Source organism: Entelurus aequoreus, linkage group LG28 (genome assembly GCF_033978785.1).
Source record: "Entelurus aequoreus isolate RoL-2023_Sb linkage group LG28, RoL_Eaeq_v1.1, whole genome shotgun sequence".
Taxonomy (NCBI): domain Eukaryota; kingdom Metazoa; phylum Chordata; class Actinopteri; order Syngnathiformes; family Syngnathidae; genus Entelurus; species Entelurus aequoreus.
Window position 1 is genome coordinate 36,429,403 of NC_084758.1, and position 18,129 is coordinate 36,447,531.

The window sequence follows — 18,129 nt, forward strand, 5'->3', positions numbered from 1 at the left end:
TCCTGGTTGTGTTGCTGCAGCCAGCCGCTAATACACCGATCCCACCTACAGCTTTCTTCTTTGCAGTCTTCATTGTTCATTAAACAAATTGCAAAAGATTCACCAACACAGATGTCCAGAATACTGTGGAATGTTGAGATGAAAACAGAGCTGTTTGTATTGGATACAATGTGTCCGAATACTTCCGTATCAACCATTGACGTCACGCGCATACGTCATCATACATAGACCTTTTCAAGCGGAAGTGTGGCGGGAAATGTAAAATGTCACTTTATAAGTTAACCCGGCCGTATTGGCATGTGTTGCAATGTTAAGATTTCATCATTGATATATAAACTATCAGACTGCGTGGTCGCTAGTAGTGGCTTTCAGTAGGACTTTAATGGTTGCTAAGAAAACCAAAATCTGAGAGGACAAGCTGTAATAGGCAGCTTTTGCCACAATCTGCTACATTTGAAAGATGTGGGGAATGTCCATCAAGCTGTTGCTGGTCAAACATGATGGTCATGCTGGTCAAACATGATGGTCATGCTGGTCAAACATGATGGTCATGCTGGTCAAACATGATGGTCATGCTGGTCAAACATGATGGTCATGCTGGTCAAACATGATGGTCATGATGGTCAAACATGATGGTCAAACATGATGGTCAAACATGATGGTCATGCTGGTCAAACATGATGGTCATGCTGGTCAAACATGATGGTCATGCTGGTCAAACATGATGGTCATGCTGGTCAAACATGATGGTCATGATGGTCATGCTGGTCAAACATGCTGGTCAAACATGATGGTCATGATGGTCAAACATGATGGTCATGATGGTCAAACATGATGGTCAAACATGATGGTCATGGTGGTCAAACATGATGGTCATGATGGTCAAACATGATGGTCAAACATGATGGTCATGGTGGTCAAACATGATGGTCATGATGGTCAAACATGATGGTCATGGTGGTCAAACATGATGGTCATGATGGTCAAACATGATGGTCATGCTGGTCAAACATGATGGTCATGCTGGTCAAACATGATGGTCATGCTGGTCAAACATGATGGTCATGATGGTCAAACATGATGGTCAAACATGATGGTCAAACATGATGGTCATGCTGGTCAAACATGATGGTCATGCTGGTCAAACATGATGGTCATGCTGGTCAAACATGATGGTCATGCTGGTCAAACATGATGGTCATGATGGTCATGCTGGTCAAACATGCTGGTCAAACATGATGGTCATGATGGTCAAACATGATGGTCATGATGGTCAAACATGATGGTCAAACATGATGGTCATGGTGGTCAAACATGATGGTCATGATGGTCAAACATGATGGTCAAACATGATGGTCATGGTGGTCAAACATGATGGTCATGATGGTCAAACATGATGGTCATGGTGGTCAAACATGATGGTCATGATGGTCAAACATGATGGTCATGCTGGTCAAACATGATGGTCATGATGGTCAAACATGATGGTCAAACATGATGGTCAAACATGATGGTCATGCTGGTCAAACATGATGGTCATGCTGGTCAAACATGATGGTCATGCTGGTCAAACATGATGGTCATGCTGGTCAAACATGATGGTCATGCTGGTCAAACATGATGGTCATGATGGTCATGCTGGTCAAACATGCTGGTCAAACATGATGGTCATGATGGTCAAACATGATGGTCATGATGGTCAAACATGATGGTCAAACATGATGGTCATGGTGGTCAAACATGATGGTCATGATGGTCAAACATGATGGTCAAACATGATGGTCATGGTGGTCAAACATGATGGTCATGATGGTCAAACATGATGGTCATGGTGGTCAAACATGATGGTCATGATGGTCAAACATGATGGTCAAACATGATGGTCATGGTGGTCAAACATGATGGTCATGATGGTCAAACATGATGGTCATGGTGGTCAAACATGATGGTCATGATGGTCAAACATGATGGTCAAACATGATGGTCATGGTGGTCAAACATGATGGTCATGGTGGTCAAACATGATGGTCATGCTGGTCAAACATGATGGTCAAACATGATGGTCATGCTGGTCAAACATGCTGGTCAAACATGATGGTCATGGTGGTCAAACATGATGGTCATGCTGGTCAAACATGATGGTCAAACATGATGGTCATGATGGTCAAACATGATGGTCAAACATGATGGTCATGATGGTCAAACATGATGGTCAAACATGATGGTCATGATGGTCAAACATGATGGTCAAACATGATGGTCAAACATGATGGTCATGGTGGTCAAACATGATGTTTACGTCTCCAGCTGGACTCGTGGTCAGTCATCCTGAATGGCTCAGTGGAGGTGACACACCCTGACGGGCGGACAGAGATTCTGTGCATGGGGAACAGCTTTGGGGTGTCGCCCACCATGGAGAAGGAGTACATGAAGGGCGCCATGAAGACCAAGGTGGACGACTGCCAGGTGAGTCTCCTTCACGTGCCACACAACCATGCTAAGGTTAGCTGCTATGGAGGTGGTCTACAAGGTGGACGACTGCCAGGTGAGAGTCTCCTTCACGTGCCACACAACCATGCTAAGGTTAGCTGCTATGGAGGTGGTCTACAAGGTGGACGACTGCCAGGTGAGTCTCCTTCACCTGCCACACAACCATGCTAAGGTTAGCTGCTATGGAGGTGGTCTACAAGGTGGACGACTGCCAGGTGAGTCTCCTTCACCTGCCACACAACCATGCTAAGGTTAGCTGCTATGGAGGTGGTCTACATTGTGACTCGGGTGTGCTGCGGGGCTCCATGTTGACAGTGTGACGCCCTCCAGGGGGGACATTAATGCTCTCAGGTGGTCGGCCTGACCTCTCGTCACTCAAGAAGTGTCAGAGACAAGAAGAAGTGTCAGAGACAAGAAGAAGTGTCAGAGACAAGAAGAAGTGTCAGAGACAAGAAGAAGTGTCAGAGACAAGAAGAAGTGTCAGAGACAAGAAGAAGTGTCAGAGACAAGAAGAAGTGTCAGAGACAAGAAGAAGTGTCAGAGACAAGAAGAAGTGTCAGAGACAAGAAGAAGTGTCAGAGACAAGAAGAAGTGTCAGAGACAAGAAGAAGTGTCAGAGACAAGAAGAAGTGTCAGAGACAAGAAGAAGTGTCAGAGACAAGAAGAAGTGTCAGAGACAAGAAGAAGTGTCAGAGACAAGAAGAAGTGTCAGAGACAAGAAGAAGTGTCAGAGACAAGAAGAAGTGTCAGAGACAAGAAGAAGTGTCACAGACAACAAGAAGTGTCAGAGACAAGAAGAAGTGTCAGAGACAAGAAGAAGTGTCAGAGACAAGAAGAAGTGTCAGAGACAAGAAGAAGTGTCAGAGACAAGAAGAAGTGTCAGAGACAAGAAGAAGTGTCAGAGACAAGAAGAAGTGTCAGAGACAAGAAGAAGTGTCACAGACAACAAGAAGTGTCAGAGACAACAAGAAGTGTCAGAGACAACAAGAAGTGTCAGAGACAAGAAGAAGTGTCAGAGACAAGAAGAAGTGTCAGAGACAAGAAGAAGTGTCAGAGACAACAAGAAGTGTCAGAGACAAGAAGAAGTGTCAGAGACAACAAGAAGTGTCAGAGACAACAAGAAGTGTCAGAGACAAGAAGAAGTGTCAGAGACAAGAAGAAGTGTCAGAGACAACAAGAAGTGTCAGAGACAACAAGAAGTGTCAGAGACAACAAGAAGTGTCAGAGACAACAAGAAGTGTCAGAGACAACAAGAAGTGTCAGAGACAAGAAGAAGTGTCAGAGACAAGAAGAAGTGTCAGAGACAAGAAGAAGTGTCAGAGACAAGAAGAAGTGTCAGAGACAAGAAGAAGTGTCAGAGACAACAAGAAGTGTCAGAGACAACAAGAAGTGTCAGAGACAACAAGAAGTGTCAGAGACAAGAAGAAGTGTCAGAGACAAGAAGAAGTGTCAGAGACAAGAAGAAGTGTCAGAGACAAGAAGAAGTGTCAGACACAAGAAGAAGTGTCAGAGACAACAAGAAGTGTCAGAGACAAGAAGAAGTGTCAGAGACAAGAAGAAGTGTCAGAGACAAGAAGAAGTGTCAGAGACAAGAAGAAGTGTCAGAGACAAGAAGAAGTGTCAGAGACAAGAAGAAGTGTCAGACACAAGAAGAAGTGTCAGACACAAGAAGAAGTGTCAGACACAAGAAGAAGTGTCAGAGACAACAAGAAGTGTCAGAGACAACAAGAAGTGTCAGAGACAAGAAGAAGTGTCAGAGACAAGAAGAAGTGTCAGAGACAAGAAGAAGTGTCAGAGACAACAAGAAGTGTCAGAGACAACAAGAAGTGTCAGAGACAAGAAGAAGTGTCAGAGACAAGAAGAAGTGTCACAGACAACAAGAAGTGTCAGAGACAAGAAGAAGTGTCAGAGACAAGAAGAAGTGTCAGAGACAAGAAGAAGTGTCAGAGACTAGAAGAAGTGTCAGAGACAACAAGAAGTGTCAGAGACAACAAGAAGTGTCAGAGACAAGAAGAAGTGTCAGAGACAAGAAGAAGTGTCAGAGACAAGAAGAAGTGTCAGAGACTAGAAGAAGTGTCAGAGACAACAAGAAGTGTCAGAGACAACAAGAAGTGTCAGAGACAAGAAGAAGTGTCAGAGACAACAAGAAGTGTCAGAGACAACAAGAAGTGTCAGAGACAAGAAGAAGTGTCAGAGACAAGAAGAAGTGTCAGAGACAAGAAGTGTCAGAGACAACAAGAAGTGTCAGAGACAAGAAGAAGTGTCAGAGACAACAAGAAGTGTCAGAGACAAGAAGAAGTGTCAGAGACAAGAAGTGTCAGAGACAAGAAGAAGTGTCAGAGACAAGAAGAAGTGTCAGAGACAAGAAGAAGTGTCAGGGACAAGAAGAAGTGTCAGAGACAACAAGAAGTGTCAGAGACAACAAGAAGTGTCAGAGACAAGAAGAAGTGTCAGAGACAAGAAGAAGTGTCAGAGAAAAGACGAAGTGTCAGAGACAAGACGAGTGTCAGAGACAAGAAGAAGTGTCAGAGACAAGAAGAAGTGTCAGAGACAAGACGAAGTGTCAGAGACAAGAAGAAGTGTCAGAGACAAGAAGAAGTGTCAGAGACAAGAAGAAGTGTCAGAGACAACAAGACGAGTGTGACATTTCCAGAATGTGACCTTGAAGTGACCAAATGTGAAATGTCTTCTTGTTGTCGTCGTGTAGTTTGTGTGCATCGCCCAGCAGGACTACTGCTGCATCCTCAACCAGGTGGAGAAGAACATGCAGAAAGTGGAAGAAGAAGGTGAGATCGTCATGGTGAAGGAGCACCGAGAACTGGACCGCACCGGGACCAGGAAAGGACACATTGTCATAAAGGTGAGTCCGTAAGACGTACTGGTGCTCACCTGGGCCGGGATCACCACCATGTTTGGTCTCAGGGCACATCGGAGCGTCTCACCATGCACCTGGTGGAAGAACACTCAGTGGTGGACCCTACCTACATCGAGGACTTCCTGTTGACCTACAGGACTTTCCTCTCCAGCCCCATGGTCGTGGGCAAGAAGCTCTTGGAGTGGTTCCATGACCCAAGTCTCAGGGACAAGGTATGGACCTTTTGTGTGTGTAGCTGTGGGGAAAGAACTGTATCCACAAATATGTCCACATCCATCTTTGTTTTATGTATGTCAATTCTTTCAGGATTCATTTGAAGATAATTGTCATCCTTTTTAGTGCCTTTGGATGCATTTGTAGAGCACTTTAAATGACCAGGTGCACAAGTTGTAGAGCACTTTAAATGACCAGGTGCACAAGTTGTAGAGCACTTTAAATGACCAGGTGCACAAGTTGTAGAGCACTTTAAATGACCAGGTGCACTAGTTGTAGAGCACTTTAAATGACCAGGTGCACACGTTGTAGAGCACTTTAAATGACCAGGTGCACAAGTTGTAGAGCACTTTAAATGACCAGGTGCACAAGTTGTAGAGCACTTTAAATGACCAGGTGCACAAGTTGTAGAGCACTTTAAATGACCAGGTGCACAAGTTGTAGAGCACTTTAAATGACCAGGTGCACAAGTTGTAGAGCACTTTAAATGACCAGGTGCACAAGTTGTAGAGCACTTTAAATGACCAGGTGCACAAGTTGTAGAGCACTTTAAATGACCAGGTGCACAAGTTGTAGAGCACTTTAAATGACCAGGTGCACAAGTTGTAGAGCACTTTAAATGACCAGGTGCACAAGTTGTAGAGCACTTTAAATGACCAGGTGCACAAGTTGTAGAGCACTTTAAATGACCAGGTGCACAAGTTGTAGAGCACTTTAAATGACCAGGTGCACAAGTTGTAGAGCACTTTAAATGACCAGGTGCACAAGTTGTAGAGCACTTTAAATGACCAGGTGCACAAGTTGTAGAGCACTTTAAATGACCAGGTGCACAAGTTGTAGAGCACTTTAAATGACCAGGTGCACAAGTTGTAGAGCACTTTAAATGACCAGGTGCACAAGTTGTAGAGCACTTTAAATGACCAGGTGCACAAGTTGTAGAGCACTTTAAATGACCAGGTGCACAAGTTGTAGAGCACTTTAAATGACCAGGTGCACAAGTTGTAGAGCACTTTAAATGACCAGGTGCACAAGTTGTAGAGCACTTTAAATGACCAGGTGCACAAGTTGTAGAGCACTTTAAATGACCAGGTGCACTAGTTGTAGAGCACTTTAAATGACCAGGTGCACAAGTTGTAGAGCACTTTAAATGACCAGGTGCACAAGTTGTAGAGCACTTTAAATGACCAGGTGCACAAGTTGTAGAGCACTTTAAATGACCAGGTGCACAAGTTGTAGAGCACTTTAAATGACCAGGTGCACAAGTTGTAGAGCACTTTAAATGACCAGGTGCACAAGTTGTAGAGCACTTTAAATGACCAGGTGCACAAGTTGTAGAGCACTTTAAATGACCAGGTGCACAAGTTGTAGAGCACTTTAAATGACCAGGTGCACAAGTTGTAGAGCACTTTAAATGACCAGGTGCACAAGTTGTAGAGCACTTTAAATGACCAGGTGCACAAGTTGTAGAGCACTTTAAATGACCAGGTGCACAAGTTGTAGAGCACTTTAAATGACCAGGTGCACTAGTTGTAGAGCACTTTAAATGACCAGGTGCACAAGTTGTAGAGCACTTTAAATGACCAGGTGCACAAGTTGTAGAGCACTTTAAATGACCAGGTGCACAAGTTGTAGAGCACTTTAAATGACCAGGTGCACAAGTTGTAGAGCACTTTAAATGACCAGGTGCACAAGTTGTAGAGCACTTTAAATGACCAGGTGCACAAGTTGTAGAGCACTTTAAATGACCAGGTGCACAAGTTGTAGAGCACTTTAAATGACCAGGTGCACAAGTTGTAGAGCACTTTAAATGACCAGGTGCACAAGTTGTAGAGCACTTTAAATGACCAGGTGCACAAGTTGTAGAGCACTTTAAATGACCAGGTGCACAAGTTGTAGTGCACTTTAAATGACCAGGTGCACAAGTTGTAGAGCACTTTAAATGACCAGGTGCACAAGTTGTAGAGCACTTTAAATGACCAGGTGCACAAGTTGTAGAGCACTTTAAATGACCAGGTGCACAAGTTGTAGAGCACTTTAAATGACCAGCTGCACAAGTTGTAGAGCACTTTAAATGACCAGGTGCACAAGTTGTAGAGCACTTTAAATGACCAGGTGCACAAGTTGTAGAGCACTTTAAATGACCAGGTGCACAAGTTGTAGAGCACTTTAAATGACCAGGTGCACAAGTTGTAGAGCACTTTAAATGACCAGGTGCACAAGTTGTAGAGCACTTTAAATGACCAGGTGCACAAGTTGTAGAGCACTTTAAATGACCAGGTGCACAAGTTGTAGAGCACTTTAAATGACCAGGTGCACAAGTTGTAGAGCACTTTAAATGACCAGGTGCACAAGTTGTAGAGCACTTTAAATGACCAGGTGCACAAGTTGTAGAGCACTTTAAATGACCAGGTGCACAAGTTGTAGAGCACTTTAAATGACCAGGTGCACAAGTTGTAGAGCACTTTAAATGACCAGGTGCACAAGTTGTAGAGCACTTTAAATGACCAGGTGCACAAGTTGTAGAGCACTTTAAATGACCAGGTGCACAAGTTGTGTCTATGAAGTTTGGGTTTTTTCAATTGAGGAAAACACATTTTAAACAATCCTCACATTTTTCAAAGATACAATTATTGAAATGAAAAATTAAAAGGAAACAAAGTAAAAAACTGCTATGCTGTGCAAATAAGTTTTTGGATCTACAAACTACAAAAGCAGTGAAGTTGTCACGTTGTGTAAATGCTAAATAACAAGACAATACAACAAATCCTTTTCAACTTATATTCTATTGAATAGACTGCAAAGACAACATATTTCATGTTCACACTGACAAACTTTCTTATTTTGTGCTAATATTAGCTCATTTGGAATGTGATGCCTGCAACATGTTTCAAAAAAGCTGGCACAAGTGGCAAAAAAGAGTGATAAAGTTGAGGAATGCTCATCAAACACTTATTTGGAACATCCCACAGGTGTGCAGGCTAATTGGGAACAGGTGGGTGCCATGATTGGGTATAAAAGTAGATTCCATGAAATGCTCAGTCATTCACAAACAAGGATGGGGCGAGGGTCACCACTTTGTCAACAAATGCCTGAGCAAATTGTTGAACAACAACATTTCTCAACAAGGAATTTAGGGATTTCAACATCTACGCTCCGTAATATCATCAAAAGGTTCAGAGAATCTGGAGAAATCACTGCACGAAACATTAAATGCCCGTGACCTTCCATCCCTCAGGCTGTACTGCATCAAAAAGCCACATTAGTGTGTAAAAGATATCACCACTCAGGAATACTTAAAAAAAACACTGTCAGTAACTACAGTTGGTCGCTACATCTGTAAGTGCAAATTAAAACTCTACTATGCAAAGCAACAGCCATTTATCAACAACACCCAGAAACACTTCGCTGGGCCTGAGCTCATCTAAGATGGACTGATACAAAGTGGAAAAGTGTTCTGTGGTCTGACGAGTCCACATTTCAAATTGTTTTTGGAAACTGTGGACGTCGTGTCCTCCGGACCAAAGAGGAAAAGAACCATCCGGATTGTTCTAGGCACAAAGTGTAAAAGGCAGCATGTGTGATGGTATGGGGGTGTATTAGTGGCCAAGACATGGGTAACTTACACATCTGTGAAGGCACCATTAATGCTGAAAGGTACATACAGCTTTTGGAGCAACATATGTTGCCATCCAAGCAACGTTACCATGGACGCCCCTGCTTATTTCAGCAAGACAATGCCAAGCCAGGTGTTACATCAACGTAGTAAAAGAGTGCGGGTACTAGACTGGCCTGCCTGTAGTCCAGACATAGAAAATGTGTGGCACCTGCAATGTGAGAAGGGAGACCCCCGGACTGTTGAACAACTTAAGCTGTACATCAAGCAAGAATGGGAAAGAATTCCACTTCAAAAATGTGTCTCCTCACTTCCCAAACCTTTACTGAGTGTTGTTCAAAGGAAAGGCCATGTAACACAGTGGTGAACATGCCCCTCTGACAACTTTTTTGCATTATGTTGCTGCCATTAAATTCTAAGTTCATGATTATTTGCAAACAAAAATGAAGTTTGTCAGTGTGAACATGAAATATCTTGTCTTTGCAGTCTATTTAATTGAATATAAGTTGAAAAGGATTTGTTGTATTCTCTTTTTATTTAGCATTTACACAACGTGACAACTTCACTGCTTTTGGCTTTTGTAAAGAAAACACAAAGTATGTTTTATTCCATTAAACAAAAACACAATAATGTAATTAAAAGGTGAACAAAGATGTAGAAAAGCCAGAAGTAAGCAATCAAATAAATAAATAAGTGGAACAAATAATTGTGATGAAGAAGTTAAAAAACATTTTTTTAAAAACCTCAACTAATATTATTGGATTAATAAAATTAATTGAATACTAAGTTAAATTAAACAAGTCTAAACTATATTATGTAAATGAAAATAATACAATTATTATTATTATTATTTATTTTGGCAACACTAAATGGTCCCTAGTGTGTGAATGTTGTCTGTCTATCTGTGTTGGCCCTGCGATGAGGTGGCGACTTGTCCAGGGTGTACCCCGCCTTCCGCCCGATTGTAGCTGAGATAGGCTCCAGCACCCCCCGCGACCCCGAAGGGAATAAGCGGTAGAAAATGGATGGCTGGATGGATTTTTAGTTGACCAAATAGACTAGATTCCCATGTAAAAATATTTGATTAAAAAAATGACAAATAAAAACATACTATTGATTTAACAGAAACATGTAAACATTATTATTTATTTAATAAAACATCCATAAATGGTTATTAATGATCATGTATCTAAAAAGTACTGTGTGTGTTGTCTTTTGTGCAGGTGACACGGGTGGTGCTGCTGTGGGTGAACAATCACTTCAATGACTTTGAGGGCGACCCTGCAATGACTCACTTTCTGGAAGAGTTTGAAAACAACCTGGAGAGAGAAGTACGTCTCATCAACACAACCAAACATACACTCATGGCAAGTGAAGTACGTCTCATCAACACAACCAAACATACACTCATGGCAAGTGAAGCACTTCAACATTCAGCACTTTAGCAACCGTGTATTGCACACCTGGGCAAATGAAGGCCCGGGGGCCACATGTGGCTCGTTAAGCTTTTCAATCTGGCCCGCCGGACATTCCTAAATCATTTTTTTACAACTTTAAGATGTAAAGTGTAGCTGCCATTATGATGTGCACTCATCTTTTTAATGACTTCAACTATACTAAGTCTTTACATGCTTGGAATCTGCACTTTTGCATGATATACTAGTTACTATGGTCATATAATTAGTTACTATGGTCATATAATTAGTTACTATGGTCATCTAATGAGTTACTATGGTCATGTAATGAGTTACTATGGTCATGTAATTAATTACTATGGTCATCTAATTAGTTACTATGGTCATCTAATGAGTTACTATGGTCATATAATTAGTTACTATGGTCATCTAATTAGTTACTATGGTCATCTAATGAGTTACTATGGTCATATAATTAGTTACTATGGTCATCTAATTAGTTACTATGGTCATCTAATGAGTTACTATGGTCATATAATTAGTTACTATGGTCATCTAATTAGTTACTATGGTCATGTAATGAGTTACTATGGTCATATAATTAGTTACTATGGTCATCTAACTAGTTACTATGGTCATGTAATGAGTTACTATGGTCATATAATTAGTTACTATGGTCATCTAATTAGTTACTATGGTCATGTAATGAGTTACTATGGTCATCTAATGAGTTACTATGATAGATAAATAATGATAACTGGGTTATACTTGTATAGCGCTTTTATACCTTCAAGGTACTCAAAGCGCTTTGACACTATTTACACATTCACACACACATTCACACACACATTCACACACACATTCACACACACATTCACACACACATTCACACACACATTCACACACACATTCACACACACATTCACACACACATTCACACACACATTCACACACACCTTCACACACACATTCACACACACATTCACACACACATTCACACACTGATGGCGGGAGCTGCCATGCAAGGCACTACCAGCAGCCATCAGGAGCAAGGGTGAAGTGTCTTGCCCAAGGACACAACGGACGTGACTAGGATGGTAGAAGGTGGGGATTGAACCCCAGTAACCAGCAACACTCCGATTGCTGGCACGGCCACTCTACCAACTTTGCCACGCCGTCTATGGCCATCTAACTAGTTACTATGGTCATCCAATTAGTTACTATGGCCTTCTAATGAGTTACTATGGTCATGTAATGAGTTACTATGGTCATCTAATGAGTTACTATGGTCATGTAATGAGTTACTATGGTCATGTAATTAGTTACTATGGTCATCTAATTACTATGGTCATCTAATGAGTTACTATGGTCATCTAATTAGTTAATATGGTCATCTAATTACTATGGTCATCTAATGAGTTACTATGGTCATCTAATTAGTTAATATGGTCATGTAATGAGTTACTATGGTCATATAATTAGTTACTATGGTCATCTAATGAGTTACTATGGTCATCTAATTAGTTACTATGGTCATCTAATTACTATGGTAATAAAATTAGTTAATATGGTCATCTAATTAGTTACTATGGTCATCTTATTAGTTACTATGGTCATCTAATGGGTTACTATGGCCATGTAATTAGTTACTATGGTCATCTAATTACTATGGTGATGTAATTAGTTACTATGGTAATCTAATTAGTTACTATGGTCATCTAATTACTATGACAGTATAATTAGTTACTATGGTCATCTAATTAGTTACTATGGTAATGTAATTAGTTACTATGGTCATCTAATTAGTTAATATGGTCATCTAATTAGTCAACCGATACCGATATATACAGTCGTGGAATTTACACATTATTATGTAAAAAAACAATACCGATAATTTCCGATATTACATTTTAAAGCATTTATCTGCCGATATTATCACATCTCTAATACTGTATGTATGTATATGCATGTATGTACGTATATGTATGTATGTGTATGTATGTATGTGTATGTATGTGTATGTATGTATGTATGTATGTGTGTGTGTGTGTGTGTGTGTGTGTGTGTGTGTGTGTGTGTGTGTGTGCGCGCGTGTGTATATGTATGTGTATGTATGTATATGTATGTATGTGTATGTATGTATATGTATGTATGTGTGTGTGTGTGTGTGTGTGTGTGTGTGTGTGTGTGTGTGTGTGTGTGTGTGTGTGTGTGTGTGTGTGTGTGTGTGTGTGTGCGTGCGCGCGTGTGTATATGTATGTGTGTATGTATGTATATGCATGTATGTACGTATATGTATGTATGTGTATGTATGTATGTGTATGTATGTGTATGTATGTATGTATGTATGTATGTATGTGTGTGTGTGTGTGTGTGTGTGTGTGTGTGTGTGTGTGTGTGTGTGTGTGTGTGTGTGTGTGTGTGTGTGTGCGCGCGTGTGTATATGTATGTGTATGTATGTATATGTATGTATGTGTATGTATGTATATGTATGTATGTGTGTGTGTGTGTGTGTGTGTGTGTGTGTGTGTGTGTGTGTGTGTGTGTGTGTGTGTGTGTGTGTGTGTGTGTGTGTGTGTGTGTGTGTGTGTGTGTGTGTGTGTGTGTGTGTGTGTGTGTGTGTGTGTGTGCGCGTGTGTATATGTATGTGTGTATGTATGTATATGTATGTATGTATGTATGTATGTATATACATAGATGTATAGATATACTGGCCCACAGACACATTTTTTCTCTAAATTTGGCCCAACGAGTGAAAATAATTGCCCAGCCTGACTTATTGTCTCTGCTTCCATGTTAGCCCAATGTCTCCACGCTGGTTGCTAGCATTGTTAGTATTTCCGTTTAAAAAGTGAGTATGTTCTTATAATATTACAATGTTTATATAATGTATCCATGACAGTTATTGGCATTTGCGTACAAAATGTGTCATATTATATCACAATGTATCCACATAGATTGCCCGCTGCTGCTTTTAGCGTTTGCATTTAAAAATGGACACAATTCCCATATTATCACAATGTATCCATGCTAGTTTTAGCGTTGTTAGCATTTGTGTTTAAAAATGTATTAATAGGGTCCCAGTCCCTTTGGGACAGAGGACCCTATTGTATTTCTAGCGCTTTATTATCATACCGCCGCCTCTTTGAGCTGTAATTTGACCCCCTTAACATGCTTCAAATTGGACACACACATCAGGACTGGCGAAAATTGCGATCTAATCAAAAAACCAAACCCCAAAACTCAAAATTGCGCTCTAGCGCCCCCTAGGAAGAAAACACAGACAAAACTGTCTGTAACTCCCAGTAGGAATGTTGTAGAGACATGAAACCTCTATGTAGGTCTCACTTAGACCTAGATTTCAAACACTGACAACCCCCAGCAAAAATCAACAGGAAGTTTGCAATTCCCCCTTCAAATTACTGCTCCGGTTTGGATTTTATGAGCCCTCAAAGTCGGTCCCGTCCATCGCTGCTTGCAGCTTTAATGTTCCTTTTATATCCCGATGTGTACACACAGGTTGCTAGCTGTTAGCATTGTTAGCATTTGTGTTTAAAAATGTATTAAAAAGCCAAGCCACCAAGTTGGTCTAAATGGCCGGGCTATGGGTTAGCAAGAGCGAGCAGGCCCATTGAAAAGTGGTTTCTCTAGTTCAAGCAAATGTGCTCTCCTTTCACAGAAAATGTGCGGGCACCTCCGACTGTTAAACATAGCGTGCGCTGCTAAGGCCAAGCCGCGGCTGGTGACGCTGACCAAGTCGTCCAGAGAGGCGGCGCTGGCTTTCAGCCTCCTTGGCGGACAGGAGAAAGGCTTCCGCATATTCATCGACGCCGTGGAGCCCGGGAGCAAGGCAGCAGAGGCCGGCCTTAAACGGGGGGATCAGGTAGGATTGTGCGGGGCCCATTCTTAGTTTTTCACCCTCTGCATATTTGAAGAATACAAATTAATTTATTACTAGATGAGGCAATTCCTGAAAGAATAGCCTGTGAATGCTCCAATGCTGAAGTTGAACAGAAATCCTGGGATTTGTTGCACACATTTCCCTAACAGGCTGAATATTTTGAAGTTGGAACAGTTTGAATCAGGTGGAAAATGTGGGGGTATGTGGAACTTTGAAGAATGTCCCATCCATTGCAATGGGAATTTCGGGTAAAGCGGGAATGTTTTTGCAAATGGTAAAACACTTGAATGGTCTAAATGAGTTGAAATGGTTGGTGTTGGAATTTTTCAAATCGGTGGAGAAATGTTGAAGTAGTAACATGTTGAATTGAGAAATGGTATTACGGAATTCCTGGAATTTCGGGAAAACCGGGAATGTTTCCAGTTCAAAAAAACAATATTGTTTTTTATCCTGATTAAGAGGAATGTTTTGACGGTGGAAAGGTTGAAAAATGTGGAAGGAGTAGTCGCCAGAAAAAAGGGTGGAAAGGGCTTTGGAAAACCAGGAATTCTGGAAAATCCTGGACATTGTTTTCAAACTTGGAAAAAAGGTGGTTTGAAATTCCAGAATGGTGCAATATGTTGAAGGTGGAATGGTTTGAATCGGTTCAAAAATGTGGAAATGGTGGAAGTTGGAAAAATGGCCAATTCATTTTGAATGGGAAAATGTCCTGGAAAACCTGGAATTCTGGGAAATCTGGGAATTTGGGGAATGTGTCAAGGAAAAGCCTGTGATTCCCAAATAGGCTGAACAGTTTGAAGTTGGAACGCTTTGAATCGGGTGAAAAATGTGGAAGGTAGAGCACGAAGAAGAAGTTGAAGAAATAGATGAATGTTGGTGTAGAAAAGCATGAGAGAATGTTCTGGAACATGAGAGAATGTTCTGGAACATTCACACAATCAATGATTGAGTATTACACGGATTTGCCTGGAAGACCAAGATCAGATGTGTTGTGTTGGAATGGACCGACATAATAAACATCTTCCTCAAAATATGTTCAATCCTCCACCCTGGCTCTAAAAAGTAAGAACCCCCTTTGGTCCACACAGATTGGAATGTTAGTGGTGGAGCTAAGCAGTTTTTGGAAGCACCATCATTGTTGATGTTAGTGGTGGAGCTAAGCAGTTTTTGGAAGCACCATCATTGTTGATGTTAGTGGTGGAGCTAAGCAGTTTTTGGAAGCACCATCATTGTTGATGTTAGTGGTGGAGCTAAGCAGTTTTTGGAAGCACCATCATTGGCGTAGTTAGGTTGATGTTAGTGGTGGAGCTAAGCAGTTTTTGGAAGCACCATCATTGTTGATGTTAGTGGTGGAGCTAAGCAGTTTTTGGAAGCACCATCATTGTTGATGTTAGTGGTGGAGCTAAGCAGTTTTTGGAAGCACCATCATTGTTGATGTTAGTGGTGGAGCTAAGCAGTTTTTGGAAGCACCATCATTGTTGATGTTAGTGGTGGAGCTAAGCAGTTTTTGGAAGCACCATCATTGTTGATGTTAGTGGTGGAGCTAAGCAGTTTTTGGAAGCACCATCATTGTTGATGTTAGTGGTGGAGCTAAGCAGTTTTTGGAAGCACCATCATTGTTGATGTTAGTGGTGGAGCTAAGCAGTTTTTGGAAGCACCATCATTGGCGTAGTTAGGTTGATGTTAGTGGTGGAGCTAAGCAGTTTTTGGAAGCACCATCATTGTTGATGTTAGTGGTGGAGCTAAGCAGTTTTTGGAAGCACCATCATTGTTGATGTTAGTGGTGGAGCTAAGCAGTTTTTGGAAGCACCATCATTGTTGATGTTAGTGGTGGAGCTAAGCAGTTTTTGGAAGCACCATCATTGGCGTAGTTAGGTTGATGTTAGTGGTGGAGCTAAGCAGTTTTTGGAAGCACCATCATTGTTGATGTTAGTGGTGGAGCTAAGCAGTTTTTGGAAGCACCATCATTGGCGTAGTTAGGTTGATGTTAGTGGTGGAGCTAAGCAGTTTTTGGAAGCACCATCATTGTTGATGTTAGTGGTGGAGCTAAGCAGTTTTTGGAAGCACCATCATTGGCGTAGTTAGGTTGATGTTAGTGGTGGAGCTAAGCAGTTTTTGGAAGCACCATCATTGTTGATGTTAGTGGTGGAGCTAAGCAGTTTTTGGAAGCACCATCATTGTTGATGTTAGTGGTGGAGCTAAGCAGTTTTTGGAAGCACCATCATTGTTGATGTTAGTGGTGGAGCTAAGCAGTTTTTGGAAGCACCATCATTGGCGTAGTTAGGTTGATGTTAGTGGTGGAGCTAAGCAGTTTTTGGAAGCACCATCATTGTTGATGTTAGTGGTGGAGCTAAGCAGTTTTTGGAAGCACCATCATTGGCGTAGTTAGGTTGATGTTAGTGGTGGAGCTAAGCAGTTTTTGGAAGCACCATCATTGGCGTAGTTAGGTTGATGTTAGTGGTGGAGCTAAGCAGTTTTTGGAAGCACCATCATTGGCGTAGTTAGGTTGATGTTAGTGGTGGAGCTAAGCAGTTTTTGGAAGCACCATCATTGGCGTAGTTAGGTTGATGTTAGTGGTGGAGCTAAGCAGTTTTTGGAAGCACCATCATTGTTGATGTTAGTGGTGGAGCTAAGCAGTTTTTGGAAGCACCATCATTGGCGTAGTTAGGTTGATGTTAGTGGTGGAGCTAAGCAGTTTTTGGAAGCACCATCATTGGCGTAGTTAGGTTGATGTTAGTGGTGGAGCTAAGCAGTTTTTGGAAGCACCATCATTGGCGTAGTTAGGTTGATGTTAGTGGTGGAGCTAAGCAGTTTTTGGAAGCACCATCATTGTTGATGTTAGTGGTGGAGCTAAGCAGTTTTTGGAAGCACCATCATTGGCGTAGTTAGGTTGATGTTAGTGGTGGAGCTAAGCAGTTTTTGGAAGCACCATCATTGGCGTAGTTAGGTTGATGTTAGTGGTGGAGCTAAGCAGTTTTTGGAAGCACCATCATTGGCGTAGTTAGGTTGATGTTAGTGGTGGAGCTAAGCAGTTTTTGGAAGCACCATCATTGTTGATGTTAGTGGTGGAGCTAAGCAGTTTTTGGAAGCACCATCATTGGCGTAGTTAGGTTGATGTTAGTGGTGGAGCTAAGCAGTTTTTGGAAGCACCATCATTGGCGTAGTTAGGTTGATGTTAGTGGTGGAGCTAAGCAGTTTTTGGAAGCACCATCATTGGCGTAGTTAGGTTGATGTTAGTGGTGGAGCTAAGCAGTTTTTGGAAGCACCATCATTGGCGTAGTTGCCAGTGACTGCAGGCATGTTGGCTTTCACCTCGCAAACCTTCACAAGCACTTTCACACTCGGCGCTCTTCTGAGCTCCAAAGTCTCCTTAATCCTGGAAAAGCATGCAGAGTGTGTGAATGCACGTTAAGTCCCCTGCAACACCCAAACATCCTGCAGCTGTTTCCTCCTGAATGTCGGAAGCTTACTCGCTCGCAAAAGCTGGCTCTTTTTTTACTGGCTAACACGTTAGGTTAGTTGTTATTATTGTTAGGTTAGTTGTTATTATTATTAGGTTAGTTATTATTATTATTAGGTTAGTTGTTATTATTATTAGGTTAGTTGTTATTATTATTAGGTT

At 41.5% G+C, this 18,129-nt stretch overlaps 1 protein-coding gene across 8 annotated transcripts in view; it reads left to right on the top strand.

Moving 5' to 3' along the window:
• rapgef2b (Rap guanine nucleotide exchange factor 2b) overlaps window positions 1-18,129 on the top strand; it is a 386,003-nt gene that overhangs the window by 262,837 nt on the left and 105,037 nt on the right. For all 8 annotated transcript variants that reach the window (XM_062039897.1, XM_062039899.1, XM_062039900.1 and 5 more), the window contains 5 exons: window positions 2,308-2,466; window positions 5,198-5,350; window positions 5,413-5,577; window positions 10,415-10,522; window positions 14,286-14,489. In XM_062039897.1, coding sequence (XP_061895881.1) covers window positions 2,308-2,466; window positions 5,198-5,350; window positions 5,413-5,577; window positions 10,415-10,522; window positions 14,286-14,489 — 789 coding nt within the window. The remainder of the gene's footprint in view (window positions 1-2,307; window positions 2,467-5,197; window positions 5,351-5,412; window positions 5,578-10,414; window positions 10,523-14,285; window positions 14,490-18,129) is intronic.